A 21,257-nucleotide genomic window follows, 5' to 3' on the forward strand; every position below is an offset into this window, starting at 1 on the left:
TACTCAAATAAGTCTTCCTACTAGAATGAAGACAGGCTTAGGCAAAACATGCAGTATATGGATGGATAACCATTAGTATACTTTGGTGAAGAAAAGTATAAATAAAAAAACCAGAAGCAATCACTTAAAATTCTTAAACACACTTTCAGGACACTTTTGTACCTACATTTTTGTAATGTGCCATCAAATTCCTACTTCAGCACCATGAAATAAAAAATCCGTAGCTTTTAGAGGTATTTACCTTTCCTTTCCTACTTTCTGCATTCTGCAAGATACTTACTCAAAATTTTGGACAAAAGCTTGACTAAACAAACTTACTTGTTCACTATAATGTCTAGCAACTCTCTTCATCAGTTGGTCTCTCTTATAGAACTGATATGTGATTTCAAAGAAAGCAAGTCTGAAAGACAAGTAATTACATCTTAGTTACACTCTTTCTCCTTCTGAGTAGTTCTCTTTTTTCCTTCAAATAATCCTCAAGCCCTGCTCGCTTAAGAAGGAGCCCAAACCCCATCTTCCCTCCATTCCTTCCTTTCCTCAAAAGGCTGTGTACATTTATACTAGTCAAAGTTTACCACAGACCCAATTATTAAATGTATAGTGGCTTTATTCAAAATACATATTAAAAAAAAAAAAGTTATGAGCTTACTTGAAAATAAGATCATCCACATCTGTTAGTGTAGCTCCGATACTTTTCAACAGCAAATTCAGAGAATGGATGGCTATCATTTCTCCCCCCTTATCTGATGCTTCTCCACCAGAAGCCAGAGACAAACTCAAATGTAACTGTCCAGAAAGAAACAGTAAAACAAGACAAATCAAGACAAAAAAGACACACAGCAGACAGGTTGTGTGGCGCACATGTAACAAACCAGCCCTGAAACAGCGCTAAGTGTATCTTTACTCACTTAAAGAAAATGTAAAATTTCAAACAAACATGTTTGAACTCACAATGGTATTACTTTGGTAACATGTGTATTTCTTTATATTTCCGTATAGAGAACTGTCGCTTTTTGGGGGAAATGCATGAACTTTGAAGAACTGTCTTTAAGAACGTAAAATGGGATTGCTTGGTGTCGATAAGACACTTTTTTTAAAGTAAATCCACACACTTTTCTTCAAGGTGGAGGAGGAAACAGAAAATTATTATATTTTTCCCTTGTTCATCACCATAATTAATATTGCTCCCCTCTACTCCCTTAAAAGAGGGCATAACAGTTAGCCTGTAAGATTTGACTATTTCAAGATTCCCCTTTTCAGTTTTTTTTTCCAAAAGGCCACACAGCCATTTTCATCGTCTTCCCACTATCCAGTGGTTTTGAATATTTGGATGGGTCACTGAAGTAAAGGGGAAAAGAAGAAGAGAAAAAGAAGCCCCTTCCTGCACTTAACAGGCAGCACGTCTACACATTTCAATTAAATATGCAAAAGAGACTTAAAATTATAACTGTTTCTTCAACAACTTTAACCAGACTAGCCAGAAGATAACATTAAAATATCACAGTAGTGCCTTGTTCCTCTAGTGTTCTCCCTGGCTCCACATTCCGGTAAGTTTATAAGCACAATCATATCAGAAAAATATCCAAAAATCTAAGTGCACCCTAACAGATATCTAGTGCAATAAGCAAAAAGTTGAAAAGAGTGCCAGAATTTAATCATCTGTATTGGGGGTTATGTCTGTCTTTTATATGTTCAGTTGACAGAAAAAGAAAGTAATTTTTTTCCCCTCTAAATTTTTATCCAATCTGATAGCCTTAGAGGAGCATTCTGTAGATTCAGAATAATGTATAATTACTGACGATGTTTCTTTTCTCGCTCTGAAAAATCTAACTGGTTCAAGGGAGACACGAAGACAAGCCCATGAAAGTGTATTTTATTACAATTTATTATACGTTACTCAGATACCTTCAGGCCAGCATTCATTCAGCTTTCCTCATTATTATACCCATTGACTCTTCCCACTTTGCAATGGTTAAGTGTCTGTTTGTACTCATGGGCAACTAAGAAAGTTTTCCAACAAAATACTAAGTTCTAGAGAACACAAAAAAATCCCCATTAGGAAGGCAGCATGAAGACCTCACTTACCCAGCAGGCTGATCTGAGGATGTATTTACTCTAAGGAATGAAGAGATCATGGATATCAAGCGTTTTATTAACCAAAAGTACCTCTGCTACATACCTTGATTGGAGAAATATGGAAATGCTCAAAGAAGCTGAGCATTGACAGGTCTGTTAGGGATGACTCCATTAGCTCAGTGTTAAGGGCATCTACATCTTGCTGAATTAATTTAGACTGGTTTTATTTTTAAAAAAAGGGAAAAAATAGAACAGAAGTTTATCTCACGAACCTACAAATCAGCATAATTACATGTATATGTAATATAACATTATATATAAATATATGTAAAAATATACACACATAATAGAAATAAACAGCAAAAATAATAATCACAGCCAAATATAATAAAACAGTTAAATAGTTACATAGCCAACACCTCCACAACTGGAAACAGACTAGTTACTTCCGTATACCAGATTATAACTGTACGAATACTTTTCTTTAATCCATGGTTAAAAAAAAACAAAACAAAAAAAAACCCGAAACAAAACATGAAAACAAACAACCCCAAAACCCAACAAACTCCAAAATACCCTATAACAATTTCTGAGTGACTCTTCCAATTTATGTTCTATCACTTGATATTCCCTAAAATTTCCCCACCACTTTAGGTATCACTTCTAAATTAGTTTAGAAATGTTAGGAAAACAACTAACTTCCCGAGGTTCTTTGTCATTTTTTATTTCCTCACAAAATTAGAATTTTTATACAGTACATCTGAAGATATAATTTCTAAGAAAAAAACCTTGTAAGACACTGCTACGCACATTAGAACCAAACATGACCTTTCTGAACACTATTCACCTACGTCAGACAATGCAGAGCCATGAAAATCTGTTCCTTTTTCTCTCTAAAGACAAAAGACACTGCAGACTAACAATTAGAAGCCACCACGTAAACCCTAACCTTATTTCATCTACCACCCTTAACACTTCATAGCCACAATTCAAATAACTGTATCATCAATAAATGAAACCTTAGAAATGCAGAACAGTTACACACAGCCAAGTATCAGTTACTCCAGCTTGCCGATTAGCAATACTTACAGCCAACGTTTAGCAGAAATCCCAATGCTTCACGAAACACTATCTTACCATGTCGCTTTATTCACTGTTGTCAAAAGCAATATTCACTCATCTAAACTGAACTATTGAGAAAATTGCAGCACTGTTACCATAAAAGCCCCATTCTAGCAAAAATCAGTTTCTCTCATATGTTACCTTTTGTCTTTCAGCTTCTGGGTCTGTAGATGGAGTGAACAGTTCACCAAGTGCTCCTAAAAATCCTTGATCAATTTTCAGTGCCATTTCCTGGATAAGAACCATGAAGTACCTAAAATGGGAAAAAAAAGCAGTGTACACTCGTAGAAGTTTAACTTAAACATCACAAGCTTACCGCACGTAACTGAAGTTTTGTTATGCAATGTTGCATATTAAGACTTACAGTCTACAATATCCACTGCCTATTTACAGTTAGGAGGGCTTACCAGCCTCATAAAGCTATACCTTACTGTAGATTATTCATATCTCAACTCTTTCAAAATTTACCTAAACACACTAACCATCACCAAATACTGCTTATGTTCATACATTATGATTCTATGTGCTCCACGGATAACAGCACCTAAACAGTGTACTTCTCCCTCCTATCCAGCCATCTCTCTCCAAAAGTCATATTACTGAATATTTATTTTATTAAAATATACCACCCTCAAGTATTATATCCACACTAGTTAGGTACGGATACTTGCATAGAAACCCTTACTATAACATTTTTGTCTCATTTTCAGTAGAAAATCCAGAGATGCAAATCTATTAACTAAAGCACACACATTTCACCACAGAACAGGCTGTACTGGGCTACTTCAGAGACTGTGAGCGGTCTGTCATTAGCATGCCAAATGAAGCCAGCACTGTACAGCAGAGAGGCAGGCACACAACTCTGGTGCTGTAGTACGAGAGGGAAACCGTTCTGGGTACCAGAGAATCTGCACAACGGTGCCTCCACGTGGGCAGTCATCACTTCCTGAAAGTAAGTTTCTTATAGAAGGATATTTTCTCGCTAGAGATGTTTAAAAACTCCATCAGAAGTCGAGTTGTTTGGGTAGGAGAACATGAACTTTAAATCAAGGTTCACTTCTAAAACGTGCTAAATCTCCAAATTGTATTACAATACACTGTTAAACTCACTTGAACTGCAGTACTTTGCTGTATTCGTTGAATCTAGTGATGATGCTGATGTCAATGAAGGGTTTTGGTTCTAAATAAATAAATAAATAAATTGAAGTTTATGTAAAAAATAAATTGCCAAGTGACTGCTTTCAAGGCTGAATAAATCTGACAGTACCAAAGGTTTTCTCTTACCTGAATCCAAAGCAATTGACTTGGGAGGGGCTACAGGATGAAAGACCACAGGAAACATTGATCCTGGCAATTGATTATCAACCTAAAAATTATTGCACAATTACAGGAATATTTTAATGACATGATAATCAAAGAACATTTCTATTTTAGAAGGTCTGAGAAACTTGTTTATAGATTACGTTCAAGAAGAATGCCATTCTTTTTTTGGGAGAAGGAGAAAAGACGACTGAAACGCAGCAAATGGAGATGAAGATGACAATGATGATTTCTCACCATTATTTTCCTGTAGTACTAAATGCTTCTCACCAGTAACCTGCTCAAGCACTCTGTTGGTTAATTAAGCAACACTGTTAGCACTGATTGGAGTACACTCATCAGGTGCAAGTGTTGCACGTTAATTCACTGTCAAACTTACATGCAGATATATTATTGCACACTATTATTGAGCATTCAAATGTCTATCATCTACTTTTCACTAGACAGCAGATCTCTGAACCTCCAGACACACTCTCTAGAACAGGGTGTTACAAGACTATATGTAAACTGCGATAAACAAATTTTGAAAAAGGTTCAGGGTTTTGTTTGGTTTAAAACACCTCTCTTTAGAAGTAAACTTTCCATCACAACACTCTGCTTTACATAAAACCACAATTTTGGGGAAGTTTTCCCATACCGCTTGCACAACCCTGGGATGGCAGTTCTGATGTACTCTTCCACCAGTGAGCATGCACAGCACTTCTGTTACTCTGATGTAGTGAACACAGCAATACAAATGTAAGATTCTGAGATACTTCTTCGTATAAATGAATAAAATAAAAGCCTTAAAGTGTCCGTTCAGTCTATAGAACAAGATGAAAGACAGTACCTGCAGCCAATACAACTGAGCCCGTAAGCTTCTTTGGTGAGGCGACTGTTTGAATTCAATCTGAATTCCTGAGAGGAAGTTCCGTCGGATCCTGCATCTGACTGGGAGACGCATTGCCATTGGAACTTTACTAAAATTCACCTAGAAATACAAGAAAACAGAGCTAACACACAGTTTAATTGTAGAACTAATAAAATGTTATGTTGCTAGTAAACAGACCAGCAAATAAAACCTGCACTTTTCCTTATTTCACGATCACGTGGCTGCTGAATTACACAGTCCAATTACATGCATGAAAGCAACACAAACCACAAGTTAGTCTCCTAAGCACATCACATTGCAACTTTAGTTGCCCCAGGCAGGAACCTCTGTGTCATCTCAGTAACTATTTCTTCATGAGTTTTATGTTACACTGGCATAATTAAAGAGGCTTACATGCAGCTCACTACTTTCCCAGCTGACTTCTACCCTGATCCTGAAACATTTAAGTTACAAGAAGCAAAAGAAAAAAGCTCTCCTTTATTCCACGTCAAATGTAATGACACACAGATACAAGTTTTTGACACCATGTAGTTTAAATGCACTACTGCAAGGTACAAAACTTAAGTACTCATACAGCTGAGGGCCTATATGTCTTTCAAATGAAAGCATGATACAGAAAAGAAGCCTGATTATGGTACTATAAATTGCCTGTATTTTACTTAGTCATTTCAACACATTAAATTTATGAGTGGAATACAGGTATGCATAATTAATGTCTAAAAAAGTTCAGGTAAGTGAATTAATATCAATTATCTTTGAACGCTACAGGCTCCTTTATCATAACAAGTCATGGGCATCGCAGCTTACTAAAAAGCTAAAACCAAGATTTCTGTAAAGAATTTAAGTTACATCAGGGTATAGTTTTATAACTAACATGTACATACCAAGCAATCTTTTCTACCACACAAAAGTAAAATTCTTAGAGATTCTTACTTCATAATACAAGTCTGGAAAATACCTCAATACCGCCTCAGTATTGCCTCCATACAAAATATTCTACTGTATAAAATGTGAAACTGTTCCAAAAAAAGCTTGCTTTTTGTTTGTGTTTCTCTTAATACATCTACATTCACTTAGCAAAATCCAAGTCTCTTTCCACTGTTGCACATGTTCTGCAATCATTTAAACACTGAAATGTCAAAACATACCTCAGTATTGCTGTCTAGCTTATGCCAGCCTGGAGCTTGGAAATCACTCTTACAAAGATACTTTTGATAGGCTTGTTCCAACAGGTTTATTTGCTTTTGATTAAACGGTTTCCACTTTTGCCTTGGTTTCAGTTCCCAGACAACACCAGAACTGCAAGACAAATAACAAGGTTCAAAATTTAAAAGTACTTATAAACCTTTCTTATGCATGCAAACCAAGGAAAAATATATTATCTTAATTTCTTCCTATTGTTTCCTTTTTTTTAATAGAAGCTAAGAAAGGAGGCAGTTAAATCCTATTTATTCAAGTTGCACAACGGGAATAAAGGCATAACTTAAATTCACTTTAAAAGGTTTCACTTATATTAATTTCATTTGAAGACATCCCCGTCAACTCAACTGTATTGCTAAAATTAAAATATGCTGTCAAATTTTGATTATTCAAAGGAATATTCAGGCTTCCACGTGCAGTACCTAGTAATTCCTATATAAGAGATTTCTTTTTTGTTTTCGTTGTTAACAAGAGAAAGTCCAAGACTGTGGATTGACAGGTTTATTTCTTGGTCAGGTTGCTCCAGCTCCTCTGCTTGCCGTGCTTTAGAAACCAATGCAACATCATCTGTGAAAAGCAGCACTCGTTGGCGTCCATCCAAGAAAGACACCCAGTGTATCTGAGTATTTGCATTGTAAGGGAATTGGCCACATTCATCCTGTATTGGGGGAAAAAAAATAATGTATATAATAAGTATATTACAGGAGTAAATCTATGATGTTGCTGTATGTTTATAAGCAAGTTGACTGGCACACATACAAACCAGAACTCAGTATCTTTCTTATTTGTGCCGTTTACTGCGTCATACTGATTTGGTGGCATCTTGTATTCAAAATACTGAAAAGAAGCTGGGGATTGATTTTTTTTTTTTTTTCCTTTTGAAAAGTAGGCATTCCAGCAATATTTGTGGATGAGAATAATATTGGTAATTATTAGGAAACAAAGGCATTCATCGCAAAAGAAAAGACTTAGAATTGTAGGTGATGGGAGAAGGTGGCATTAAATCATACACCACAAAACAGTAAAATCAGACAATGATTCACATCTCTGCTCTTCAAGTGCAGATATTCCTTATTTCTTAATTTGCAAGGCAAAACTGAGATAGTTCAAGCCCTTTTCTCAAAAGTCCAAAATAATCATGAATGCAACCATAATTATATACTAAGGAAATTAGTTTCAAACTAAAAACATTTTTAAATGTAAAAAATTTGACCCAAGAAAGTGTCTATACAGTAAAGCACTCTGCATTTGGTTACCTGTGTGAGTTCAGCTGTGAGGAACTAAATCCATTCCCAGTATAATGGAAACACAAGCTTGTTTTCCTGTCCTTACTTTTAGCTCCTAGTATTCTCATTTTGCTTAACTCTGTGCCTAGTCAACAGAAAAACCAAGCCACCTCTGAAGAACCCAGAGTTTAGCCACAGGTGCAAGAGGGCTGCTAGCTAGAGACAGACACACAGGACTTCATTTAGCCTACGTTCCAGTTAAGTGACAAAAACCTTCCTCCATCAGTGCTTGCTACCCCATTGTTTAACAAAATACTTGCTCAGTCTTATCCTAGACTTACCTCTGCTTCTAGTTGCAGTTTCCCTCTTTCCCTCACTCATTTTCCACGTTGACCGTTGTTATTTTGCCCCCCATTTCACCCCTTCTCCTATTTTAATATTGCATGAGTTACAAACACCAAAACAGCTCTTAGTGAGCAAGCACTTCCCATAGGAAGCAACAGTCACAACAGTCCAGTGTCTTCTCCATCTTTAGGGAGATACTTCAGCCAAATGCAGCACTGCTAGAAAAATGGCAATTCATTCATCCTCTGTACTATTTAGATATTTCCACAGCTCATACACGTTATCCTCCTTCTTTCATATCCAAGAAAACCACACAGAAAATGCAGGTTGGAGCGTGTGTCCAATCCTCCAGTTACACTAATCTAAACATCTAAAAAATCTTGCTACCTGAGAGTAGGCTCATAAAGTCTCTCACGCTACAAGACAGATGCAGTTACTGAAGCAGCTTTCTCCCAGATAACTGTAGACACGTTATAGTTCTAGACTTGTTCAGCATCTACTTCTCCCCTTCTGAAATTTACCTTAAGCAAGTCATTTTCGCCAAAATTTTGGGAGTAGCCCCAAGTCAATTTTCTTGTTTTAGTTGGATCTGTCCATGCAAACAGGCATACGTGCTTTGGTTTCAACTCCATTTCCTCATGTAATCCACTGCAGGTTAAAAGAAAAGGAGTAAAATGACAGCATGCACAGGTTAAGACCACTGACTGACGTGGTGCAAGCGGATCACGATGCTATATATTCCCCCCCTCCAGCCTCCTGGGGTGAGGCGTGCAGGGTCTAGGCTACCCACCCCAAACAAGTCCAGCTGTAGCTAGGCTCTTGGTGAATTAAGAACTATAATCCCACTTGATTCGCTCCAGTTTCTCGAACTATGAAGACTGCTTAAAGGAGACATAAAATACTTCCTTAAAAGAACATGACAAAGAAAAAGGTTTTTTTTTATTTTTCAAGGTACTGCTATGGCAAAGGAGAACCTCTTTCTTCACAAAGGATACCCCCTGGGTAAACAACCAACGGCAAATTTTTCCTTTCACATACCTCTGTTTATATCTGAGAGAGTCCCATGAAGTATGGTTAACAATAAGAGCTGGAGCAGCTCCCTCATGGTAATCCGAGAAGCTTATGAGAGTAGAATGCTCAGAAACATTCACATCTACCAGTAAGCCCCCATTCTGGAAAGAAAGTTAGACAGAAAGTTCAATATTTGTTCTATGCACAAATGCAAGTTAGAACAGACTAAATTGTTCTTTTTACATCAGTCTTTCACCGGCCTCTTAAAAATGAAAAAAGGAAATGTATTCTACATTATCTAGTAACTCTAAGCTCAAACACATTGGTCACTAGCTTAAGACAGACATCAGTAGCACCCACAAACTATTTGTTGATTTAACTTTATTGAAAAACCGTAATATTTTTAAGAATTACTTGATTTGGCTAAGTTCAGTAAAAAGGATAGGCAAGCATTCCCTTCGCTTTTTGTAACAAATCTCACAGTTTAAATTTAAAAACTGCAATTCCCTGCACACTCCTAAAAAAAACTTGAAAGGCTACTCCAGACAAACATATTGAAGTTTTTAAAGGCATGACAAATACAGCAATAGCATATTAACAAATTGAGCACCAAGCAGAAAAGTTCTGTCAGTTAAACCTCTGAACAAATCACTGTTAGCCTTTTTTCTAATGGCTTTCAAGATCCTGCTTTCTTCCAATGTATTTGCAAGATATTTCTGAGATCTGTACAGCACAATTTTTCTCATTTGTTTATACAAAGGAGGTAGCTGATGCCTTCCCTTTCAGATAGTCTCTTCAGATGGCTTTCTCGAATGCTGGTCTAGCAAGACAAATCGATGTTTTTGCTACGCTGCAAGGTCTGGAGCAGAGGTGGGAGGGGACACATCTACCTTCGAAAAGACCATCTATCTTGCAGATTCTCCAGCTCACATTGGACAGGTGTGAGAAATTATGTTTAGTGCTCTGCACACTAGTAGTAAAGCCTCGCTACATACAGGACTAGAAAGATTTTCTTGAAAAGCTGACTCATCTACTGTCTTAGAACAGTGAAGGAAAAATCCTGCTATTCTGAGTGCATCAAGAGAACAGCAGATCATGGATAACATCCATGTCTCAAAATGTTTCAAAAAGATGTTTTCCAACTGCTTCAGCAAACTTGGAGAGCTAGATTATCCTCACAGTCACTTATATTTCAGCTAATTGCGATAAGCATTATATCCAAAGGCTTGTCTGAACATGCTACGCTTATACACATGTTCCCTAATGCTAGATTAGGGTGAGTTCTGAAATAATTATTCTACTAATTGCATCATAATTTTATTTTAGCCATGAACTGTGTGTCTGCAACATATATTAGCTTATCAAGAAAAAAAGATACATTCTACTTTAGGATAACTACTGAAAAAAAACCTGAAGCCACCTAAGAAATACCCTCTGCAAAAGAACAGCCATTAGAGGTGTAGTATACTTTTTTAATTTCATAGAATCATAGAAAGTTTTGGGTTGGAAGGGACCCCTAGAGGTCATCTAGTCCAATCCCCCTGCAGCGAGCAGGGACACCGCTAACTAGATCAGGTTGCTCAGAGCCCTGTCCAACCTGGTCTTGAATGTTTCCAGGGATGGGGCCTCCACCACCTCTCTGGGCAACCCGTTCCAGTGTTTTACCACTCTCATTGTAAAGAATTTCTTCCTTATATCCAGCCTAAACCTACCCTGTTTTAGTTTAAAACCATTACCCCTCATCCTGTCACTGCTGTCTCTACTAAAAAGATTGTCCCCATCTTTCCTATAGGCTCCCTTTAAGTACTGAAAGGCTGCAATCAGGTCTCCCCACAGCCTTCTCTTCTCCAGGCTGAACAAGCCCAATTCTCTCAGCCTCTCCTCAGAGGAGAGGTGCTCCAGCCCTCGGATCATTTTTGTAGCCCTCCTTTGGGCCCGCTCCAACAGTTCCATGTCCTTCTTGTGCTGAGGGCTCCAGAGCTGAACGCAGTACTCCGGGTGAGGTCTCATGAGAGCAGAGTAGAGGGGCAGAATCACCTCTCTCGACCTGCTGGCCACGCTTCTCTTGATGCAGCCCAGGACACGGTTGGCCCTCTGGGCTGCCAGCGCACATTGCCGGCTCATGTCCAGCCTTTCATCTATCAGTACCCCCAAGTCCCTCTTAGCAGGGCTGCTCTCGATCCTTTCATCCCCCAGCCTGTATTGATACCGGGGATTACCCCGATCCAGGTGTAGGACCCTGCACTTGGCCTTGCTGAACCTCATGAGGTTCACACAGGCCCACCTCTCCAGCTTGTCCAGGTCCCTCTGGATGGCATCCCATCCTTCTGGCGTATCAACCGTAGCACTCAGCTTGGTGTCATCTGCAAACTTGCTGAGGGTACACTCGATGTCGCTGTCCATGTCATTGACAAATATATTGAACAGCACTGGTCCCAGTATGGACCCCTAAGGGACTCCACTCGTCTCTGGTCTCCATCCGGGCATTGAGCCGTTGACCACTACCCTTTGGCTGTGACCATCCAACCAATTCGTTATCCACCGAACAGTCCACCCATCAAATCCATGGCTCTTCAATTTAGAGAGAAGGATGTTGTGGGGGACCGTGTCAAAGGCTTTACAAAAATCCAGATAAATGACGTTCATTGGTTTTCCCTTGTCCACTCTTGTTGTTACACCATCATAGAAAGCCACTAGGTTGGTCAGGCAGGACTTGCCCTTGGTGAAGCCATGCTGGCTGTCTCGAATCACCTCCCTGGCCTCCATTTAATAGCAATAGAGCTGTTCAGCTTCCTATAAGCTTGTCAATACTAAAATCAACCTGACCACACAGCTACGAAAACATTAACAACACTGCACACTTGATTCACAACCTTTTTTATGTAACAGAACTGAAGTGCAGTGCACCAACACCTTAAGGCACAAGGTTTCAATCTTGACCATCTTGGGGAGTCAAGCTTTCCTAAAGTGCAATACCATAAGGCTAAATCGGAGAATTAAGAACAGACCACATAAAGCCAGTCTCACCAATTCTTCCAGCTTCAGCAGAGTACCATTATCCTGGACTTTAAACAGGAATGGTTTGGATGAGCTTTCATAGCCAACTACTCTTACACAAAGTTCACCAGACACGTTTTCAGGCCAAAATGGGAGACACTGTAAAACAAGAAATATGCATGACTTTAACAGTTCACATACGTTCAACATAGCAAGCCAGCAGTAAAACAGTCTCGTGTGACCAAAACTATTTCAAATGCCTTAGTTCTTACCCCAGTATCTACTGATGAACATCTCATCTACATCTAGTAAATTCTCTAAACTGAAGGACTTGATTAATTTACCAACATATGCACCCTGTGCTGTTCAAATTACCCTGAGAAGTGTCCATGTCATGCCATCAGAAGTGACAGAGCTTCTGCAAGAGAACTGCTTTTTCCTTACGTGACAGCTAGAGACCAGTTGTTTGTCTACAATAACAAAAGGGGAAAAAAGTGCAAACATTACCTCTGAAGTCGAGATATAAGTCCATTTATTAGTTGGAAAAGAGCCATTAGGACCAATTTCTCCAATTTCTAGTTCCAGAGAAGATTTGTTTGCTATTGTGTAGAATGGAGTGAAGGTAACTATCCTGGTAAGGTTAAAACTACTCATTTTGATGCTAACGCCAACCTGTTGAACAAGGACAATTTGAGGAAACAATCAGCAACAAGCTTAAGCAAAAAGCCAGGATGGAAAACGAGAAAAGCCAACTATATTATAATTACAAAGGCTAGAACACAACACTCCTGTTCCGAACACCTTTAATAAAAGAACTAAACAGTATGCAGTAAAATGCACAATTAAATCAAAGGTGAAGAGACAGTTTTAGCCGTAGCATTTTGTAGCTGTAGCATTTGTTGGGAAAATCTGCAGTAAATCAGGACAATGTAAAATGATCATATCATCAGAGATCAGCTAACGAGCATAAGAAAACACAACGCCCCACATGTCTGCATATTATTATAAAGTGTATTCTTTATTCTGCTTGGCTGTGGAAATGTAGTCTTAGACAAGATTGCTGAGTGAAGATCAAAAAGCTTGCAAACAATTGTGAATTTTGAATGTGAATGCTTTTGCCACTATGCGAGTTCACCACTGTATTTACAACAGCCTAGTACTACAGATTAGTGATATAAACCAACGTTTATGAATTACACTGAAACCTCTGTTGGTGAAACTATTTGTCGCCAGGTGCAGACCTGAATAGCTGGGCCATAAAAGCTATTACCTTAGATGTTGAATATTTCCATGATTTAAAAGCAGCATTAGTACTGAAACCAAGGTCTTAAAGACATAAAGAAGTGAAGCTAAAAGAATCCCAAGAGAGCTCCACAAAACACAGAAACTTATCTTACCAGATAGTCCATGTTATTTGCTGGACACCTGACACATCCATAGCTTCCTACAGTGTCAAGGGAAAAGCTACTGGACCAAGTGCTAGTTGAAATACATAACTGGATCTACATACAAAAAAACAACATAGAGAGTACTTCAATAAATTCATTTTAATTGTATAGTTCATGCATTATAAAATACAATTATATCACACATAGCTGTCTACAGATGACACAAGTGCTTTTAAAACCTTCTATAAGTTAAGATAAGCTGAAGCATGTAGTATCACTAATCGTATTCTAATTTATTAGTCTGTGCCTGAGCTCTGGGAAAGATCTTACAGTAAAAGGGAGCAAAACAGAGGAATCCTCACTGACTCTTACATTCATGACAGCACATGCATAGATGGGAAAAAAGCTACTATTTCGTGGTGCTTCACAAACTTGAAGAAGGGGGAGGAAATAATCAAAAGAACACCTTGTCAAAATTGTTTCTTCAACTATTTCTTCAGCTATTGTCGGGTGAAAAATGGCATTTAGAAAGAAAGAAGGGCCACTTCACAAAAATCCTCTACTACAGTACTCTTCACTTGACCATGCAAATATCATGTCAAAATAAAATCCAAACAAAAATACATTTTACATAGGACAGAATATTTAGTTTCTGCATTTTAAATGTCAAGCACCTAGGCTGAGTAAACTACAAGCCTGTGACTCGTCTTTATTCAGGAAAATGCCCCCACAAGAAGATTCAGAGCAGCTTTCCTTTTGACTATAAAGGGAGCCCAGACTCAAAATTTACGTATCTACATTAAATTCCCAGGGAAACAGTTTTCTGGCAGGGTACCCACAGTTTTCAGGACCTAACCAGCCAGCTTCTGACCTGGGTGAGAGTTAGCCAATGGCATGCAGTGCAAGACCTGGAAAAAGTTGCAATAGACTCCCTGTCTACCTGCCTTCCCTTCTACTTAGTCCAAAAATTACAATTAACAAGAAGAAAGCAGCAGCCAAATGGAAGCCTATAGATTTAAATACTACAAAAAAAAAAAAAAAAAATCAACAACCTCAAAGTGAGTGAGTGTGAGAGTGTGAGAGTGTGAGAGTGTGAGTTTTTCCCCCCCTCAGAGCAGGATTTTACACCACCACCACCACAACCACCACCTAAAATAAACATACCTTGTTTTTACTAAAAATATTTTTCTTTTTAAAGGAGAACAAAACAGTATCTCTGTAGTCTGCTGGATGCTTCACATGAGTGTCTTCAGCTCGGTACTGGAGAACACGAGAAGTCTTGTTGATTATCCAATAAGGACTGAACACAGACAAGATCATACGACTTCCAATTCTCCTAGTATGTATGTAAATATCCACTGTCATCACCGTCGCAGAGTGGGATGTGAAACACACGGAAAAAAATTCAGGCATCGCATCACAAATTTTAAGATGCCCATTCCAGTCTTTGCCTTGGTATTTTATCAACACAAGCTCCATTATTTCTCCACTGATTCTTGAATGGAAAACATCTGCAACACTCCCTTCCACCAGCTCGCGGGCTTCTGCTGTTCCCTGTAGCAAAATTAGAAGGGGGAAATTAAGTTTTTAATATGTGAAATTAGGTATTCAGAAAATATCATTTTGTTCCTCTCTGGCAGGATGCACCTGTTTCAGGTAGTTCAGTACCACATATCCAAAGCTTTAATCATTTTCTTTTGAACCTGAGCCTATGAATAATTTGAGATCAATCGCACTTTTTTGCAGGACAGTAAAGACTGCTTAATTCTGGATTTCATGAAGGCAGACTAGTTTCCCATCTCTGCCCCTTCCCTCCCCCCCTCCTCCATGATTCCCAGTGGATTTTGGCCATGAGTTCTTATCCATGTACTTACAATACTGGGTGCAACACTGAACTGGACTGTGCTGCAGCTGTACAGCCAGGACTTTTCACATTCAAGAACACCCAAGGCAGAAACCCAGCAGCTGTGCCATACTGTCTGGTAGCACAGCTTTGCTCAGGCAGAGGCATCCCACAACAGCTTTCCTAATTTTTACTGACAAACAATATCTTTCACTGTACTGAACAGTGGCCAGTCTTGATTAGTCGAGGGATGTGAAGACAATAAGCACATACCCATCTACAGGTACAGTGACTTCAGAAATAGGTTTGCATTACTAGTTACTAGCTCCTCAGTCAAGACAGTGGCACTCCGTCCTACATTCTGTGACAAAGTACTGAAGTACAGTGAAGGTGAGGAAAACTGGAAATAGTGTCATTAGGATGTCAGATCGAAGTTAAAGAAAGATCCAAATGAATGCCACAGCCAGTTACACCAGTAGGACAAAACAGAACAAACTAGTATGACGGTTCTAAATCCTCACCCCTTTTCCATTTACTAAAATCAGTCAGCTTTCATGCAGAAATACTTGATACTGAAAATACTGAAAGAGGAAAAAAAAACTCTGCGTAGCATCCCACAAAGAAATCTTGCAAGTTGTGCAAGGGAGACCTTGCTATAGTCCTCGGTAAAGAATCCGTGTCAGAATGGAGAGAAGTCGTGTTTTCTACATAGAAGAAAAGCTCCAGAAATTTCAGATGCTTTTTCTTATGCCTCTTATCACACAAAAGGTTTCTTGCAAAACACAAACAGTATCTCAGAAGAACATAAAAGTGAAAAAACAATCCAGCACAGGATTCATATTTGAGAGGCAACATGGAAACTACTCCCCAAAACTTCCAGAATCAATCCATCAGCTGACTTGTTCATTTACCATAGAAAATACAAAAAAGAACATTCAGCATCTTCCACATAACATTCACCTCAACTTCTAGGTGAATGTAATCTTACTTAAAATCAAGTAAAGGATTTACAAATAAAAACCATAAAATAGCTTACCTCAAGTAAGTATCTCACGGAGTACGGTAAAAGATTCCTCACAGTCAGCGCAGGGTGAAGGTGGATTATGTAGGCAGGATCCCACTCCTCTCCGTAAGCTGAAATAAAGTTTAGTTCATCAGGTAGAGCTGTTGAGCTGATTATTAGCGGCCGGAAGTTTGTCTCGGTGGCTGGGCACTGTAACAAGCACTTCACTTCATTGCTCCTGTGTAGCTCTTCCCTCCAGGCAATGTAAGTCGTGGACTCGTTAAACTGACCCTCGAACACTCCTGTTGGCCGAACATATAGATGACACCTATGGGAAGAAGCAAGTAAAGGCACACAATAGCTCTGCACGGCCAGCTAGCTTCACCCACTTTAAAGTAACTGCTAACATTCCGCAGGGCTTTTGCAGCACACCAATTACCTAAGTAAGGTAGCATTTTGGTTTTTCAGCCCAGCCAGGAAGAGTTCCAAGCACAGATTTAAGCTTCCACACTAATGCTGTATTTGTACAGCAGTCTGACAAAGACTAGCCCTATAGAACAGAAAAAGCGTACCTGTACGAATGCAGAGGAACATGAAATTCCTCTTCTGGCTTGGATGTGCCTATTGGCTCCAGCCACTTTGAGTCTTTAGCCAGCTTATAGATGATAAATGGGATTGAGAAATGGTTCTTGATCTAGGATCAAATTACATAATTTTAATTACATTTCTATGGTGTAAATTTCTAAAGGAAAAAGTATGAATGGCAACAAGGAAAAACAACATTAGCAGATCTACTTAAAGTTCTCTGGAAAACAGACTTCTCTGTGTCTTAGTAAGAAATAAAATTCTGGAGGAGAACAACATGCAAGCAGATGAGAAAACTACGCTACTTTTAAGGCCCATGAACTATAAAACATACTTAAAATGCCGAGTCACCTAAGTCCATATTCCAACCTCAATGTTGAGGATATTAGAAAGCCAAAAGTTAAAAGGAAAACCCATATTTTTCATTAATCAGCAACACCCGCACATACAGAATACAGATAAGAATTCAGGTAACAAATACAGTAAAATACTTAATAATCTGCCTGTAACTAACTTTCTGAAAAATTATCATCTCAAAAAAATGCATTAAGGAAGAAAAGCAAAGTCACGCAGAGAAGAGCACCGTTTTCAGGCTTCTGCTTTCTTTGGCTGTTTTTATTACCTGCAGAGGAGATCGTACAGTAATAACCTTATTTCCTTCTGCAGCATCTATCTGTACGATGATCGAGTCTGAACGATCAACGAGAAGGTTTCTTACGTTGTACAGTCGTCGACCTGGTTTGCCTATAGGAATGTTCACCACTTCTTTATATCCTTGAATCTCTAATCCATAAAAACATAGAAAAGTATTAATTAGGCAAAACAAACCACATGACCATTTTTTATTTGAACAATACTTCTCATTCTCTAAACTCAGCAACAACCAAGATCAAAGCACACTCTGGTAAAAGCACCTTGAAATAGTATTTGAGCTCAGCTGAAGGAGAGCTTTAAGGTCAGATTACTCTTAAAGACTGTAACTTTAGATGATGATTTACACAGCACGATACATACAAACAGTAAACAAAGGTATTTGTCGGGCGAGTTAATGAAATGCAACACAGAACAATCTTTGTATCATAGCCAGGTACCTTCATATGGGATACGATGGAAAGGAAAAAAAAAGATTATGTAATAGTAGTTATTATATCCTGTTCTCCTAGGAGTACATTCTGGCAAATTTAAAACCACAAAAAAATCGTAACTGCTCTCAAGTAACTGGGTTACAGAAAGCCAAATGGTAGCAGGAATATGAGAAATGAAGATCCTGTTTAACAGGAGTTAGAACCCATAGGCCTACGTCCCAGGGGTCTGAAAGATGGTCTATCAACTACTACACTAGAACGTCTCCACTTCTCCTGAAGTTGAGAAAAAATATTGTACTCTCCACTCTCCAAAAAACTGGAGAGAAGGAATTTTACACCTTTTTAAGAGGACCAGTAGCTAGCTAGCTTCATTTTTTTAAATTGTCATCAGTACTCAAAAGTAGTTTCAACACAATGTGCTTCACCTGAATTTTGATCACATTGAATTTAACCATGTTGACTCCCTCATCTTCCCATTCTCAACATATGTTATGACACATACAGTGTTCCCTAGCATAATACCTAAATTTAAAGAGAAGACGGAGCTTTCTTGGCGGTGCAACGCAGACAACTTTCCTTGTTGGGGTGCTTCAAACACAGAGTATTCCAGTTCCATGTTCTGTCCAATTTCTACATCGTTCATGTTTTCTTTTTCAGCTGAACCAACTATCCGAAAATTGGAGCTAGGAAGCACTTTGAGACGAACACCTAGGGCATTTTTCACTATGAAAGGTGCTGTCTCTTTAAAGGAATAGTCAAATGTGGATGCGGTCCCTTCCGAAAATGCCTGTAATAAACAACATACATAATATGTCATACATCAATAGCCACAACAGCATATATATGTGTAGGCTTTAAGAGACTGTTCCTAGCAACTACATTTAAAAAAAAAAAAGAAAAAAAAAAAAATAGCAATCACAGCTTCATAATGGTTTGGGTTGGAAGAGACCTTATAGGTCATCTCGTTCCAATCCCCCCGCCATGGGCAGGGACACCTTCCACTAGACCAAGTTGCTCAAAGTCCCGTCCAGCCTGGCCTTGAACACTGCCAGGGAGGGGGCAGCCATAATTTCAATAATACCAAAGCAATAACTATGTATTGTATAGTAATAGTAGTATTTCAGGAAACTCAAGGTTATTTCCAGAAGATCTCATTGTTCTTCTGTGATTTGCAGCAAATGTTGATGCTACAATAAGCATTCACACTCCTCATAGGGAATTTTTTTTATGGTTGTAGAGTTGTGTAATAGAAAAAGAAGATCTGGGACGCAGAAGTCCCAAGCACATTCACCATGTACCTACTTCTTATTCACCACAACTTCTGCTTAGAAACATTTGTTGGATTACACAAAAGCCAATACAGTCAGTAACTGACTGCCAATACAGACTTACAGTAAAAGCAGGTACTAACTTAGAGAACTGCTGTCCATTTGTAAATAAAAAATCAATGGGTATAATTCACTTTCTGAAAAATAGCTTGATTTAGTAACCAAAATTTCTTCCCCCCATATAAAATGGAAAAAACCCTACGACATTCATAAGCTCACCCACTATGACAAGAAATATAGTGAAAAAATATTTTTAACACACTGGACAGTTTGAAGGCCAATCCTAAAACACACACTTTTCTTAGTATTCCATTAAGGAGAAAAGATGGAAGGGAAGTAAATTTCTCTTCTGCTATTTCAGAGAAAGGATTGTAGGAAACAGTTGTGTTTATTGGAGGGTTTTATTTTCATTCAACCTGCTTGTAAGACTATTCCATAAGTCCTGCATAAGCACGTTCGTTCTAACACAGAAATTGCTTCTTTCAATAACTAGCACCACATTTTGTTAACCCTAAAGGACTCAGAGTAAAACTCCTCAGCCCTGCTAGGTAACATTTGTCAAGGCTGCAGAACAGTCATTTGGCTTCTGATTGCCAGCACAGGAAGTTCTTTAAAAAAAATCAGAACTTCCTACAGAGCCACATAATTCGGCACCTTCTGCCTGTTAGGATTACCTTTGCTAAATTACTGAAAACAGCAAGACAACATTTGGATATCGTTATGTTCATTGTTTCCTTTGAAGAGACATTAACTGCAGTTTGTGGCTCAGGAAGAATAGTGAAATCATCCCCAGGCATCAAACTTCTCTCTTGCACAGGGTTAGTCTTCATCTAAAACAAAAATTCTATTAGGCAATTAGGAACACACAGATGGCTTCCTTCTATGTTAAAACAGGAAAGAGCTTGACCTCCACTTGACAATTTCACCAAGCAAAGGAAAACCTACTGCTTTGTAAATCTCAGACACCCTACACAAACCTGGAAATTCTACACCAACACTGAAGGCACGCAAGTTATTTTCCTTCCTCCCTGTATGTGTGGCTACATGCCACACTCTGCCCATGCACTGGGCAATTAACATTATTGAGGAAAACCTTAAAATGTGTAAAGACTGATGTTTTTTCATGTGAAACTGCATAGCTCCCTCAAAGCAACAGCAGTCAACAGGTCAATGCTCTGTCACACAAAACTTTTAAGAAATAGCTGTCTGTTCAAATTATTTCACGTAGCTCCCAGTATGGTTACATACTTCCAGCTTTAAACTCCATTGTTTCTTCCCTCCTTCAATTCGTTCAATAAGCGGCTCCCACACTGCACAGGTTTCATTGTAGTAATGAATCTAAAGAAAAAAAAAATCAAAATTAAATAAGGCATCTAAAAATTAAGGACTGAGTCCCTTCCAACAGCATCTAGTGTGAAAAACATTAATAAGAAAATCAATCTTCATCTCACATTCTACAGGTCTAGCATTAACTTTTAATGGCTTCAAAAATTAATACACAGAAGAGTACTATATCACCTATTTTTTGTAAGTGACATAATTTTTAAAGAATTTACTACCTGGATTGCTTTTAGAGCAACCAGATAGCCTGGTAACTCTGTATCTTTTTAACACCTTCGCTTAATATAATGCAGTCTCTATCCTCTCTTACACTGTTTGAAAGCATGACTGAGATCAAAAATGTCAACGCCACAAATACTTCAAGGTACTATGAAACAACAATTAGTCTGAGCAAACTTCAGTCTCAATCTGGTCCACTGGAACAATTCATTTAACTCGTAGTTTACACCAAGTTTTTACTTCCCTTCAGCTACTGCAAATCTGAATAGAACTTGTGGACCAAACAGTTCTGGACGC

At 38.4% G+C, this 21,257-nt stretch overlaps 1 protein-coding gene across 3 annotated transcripts in view; it reads right to left on the reverse strand.

The window, feature by feature from the left end:
- Positions 1 to 21,257, reverse strand: part of VPS13C (vacuolar protein sorting 13 homolog C) — a 101,345-nt gene that overhangs the window by 17,719 nt on the left and 62,369 nt on the right. For all 3 annotated transcript variants that reach the window (XM_075432016.1, XM_075432015.1, XM_075432017.1), the window contains 21 exons: positions 20,649 to 20,738; positions 20,075 to 20,230; positions 18,595 to 18,859; positions 17,610 to 17,770; positions 16,975 to 17,096; positions 16,436 to 16,730; positions 14,721 to 15,110; positions 13,566 to 13,670; positions 12,676 to 12,840; positions 12,199 to 12,327; positions 9,199 to 9,332; positions 8,682 to 8,808; positions 7,012 to 7,247; positions 6,538 to 6,688; positions 5,348 to 5,488; positions 4,483 to 4,564; positions 4,309 to 4,378; positions 3,340 to 3,451; positions 2,180 to 2,293; positions 650 to 786; positions 319 to 400 (listed from right to left, as the gene is read on the reverse strand). In XM_075432016.1, the coding sequence (XP_075288131.1) occupies positions 319 to 400; positions 650 to 786; positions 2,180 to 2,293; positions 3,340 to 3,451; positions 4,309 to 4,378; positions 4,483 to 4,564; positions 5,348 to 5,488; positions 6,538 to 6,688; positions 7,012 to 7,247; positions 8,682 to 8,808; positions 9,199 to 9,332; positions 12,199 to 12,327; positions 12,676 to 12,840; positions 13,566 to 13,670; positions 14,721 to 15,110; positions 16,436 to 16,730; positions 16,975 to 17,096; positions 17,610 to 17,770; positions 18,595 to 18,859; positions 20,075 to 20,230; positions 20,649 to 20,738 (3,264 nt within the window). The remainder of the gene's footprint in view (positions 1 to 318; positions 401 to 649; positions 787 to 2,179; positions 2,294 to 3,339; positions 3,452 to 4,308; positions 4,379 to 4,482; positions 4,565 to 5,347; positions 5,489 to 6,537; positions 6,689 to 7,011; positions 7,248 to 8,681; positions 8,809 to 9,198; positions 9,333 to 12,198; positions 12,328 to 12,675; positions 12,841 to 13,565; positions 13,671 to 14,720; positions 15,111 to 16,435; positions 16,731 to 16,974; positions 17,097 to 17,609; positions 17,771 to 18,594; positions 18,860 to 20,074; positions 20,231 to 20,648; positions 20,739 to 21,257) is intronic.

This window comes from Opisthocomus hoazin, chromosome 10 (genome assembly GCF_030867145.1).
Source record: "Opisthocomus hoazin isolate bOpiHoa1 chromosome 10, bOpiHoa1.hap1, whole genome shotgun sequence".
In the NCBI taxonomy this organism is placed as follows: Eukaryota; Metazoa; Chordata; class Aves; order Opisthocomiformes; family Opisthocomidae; genus Opisthocomus; species Opisthocomus hoazin.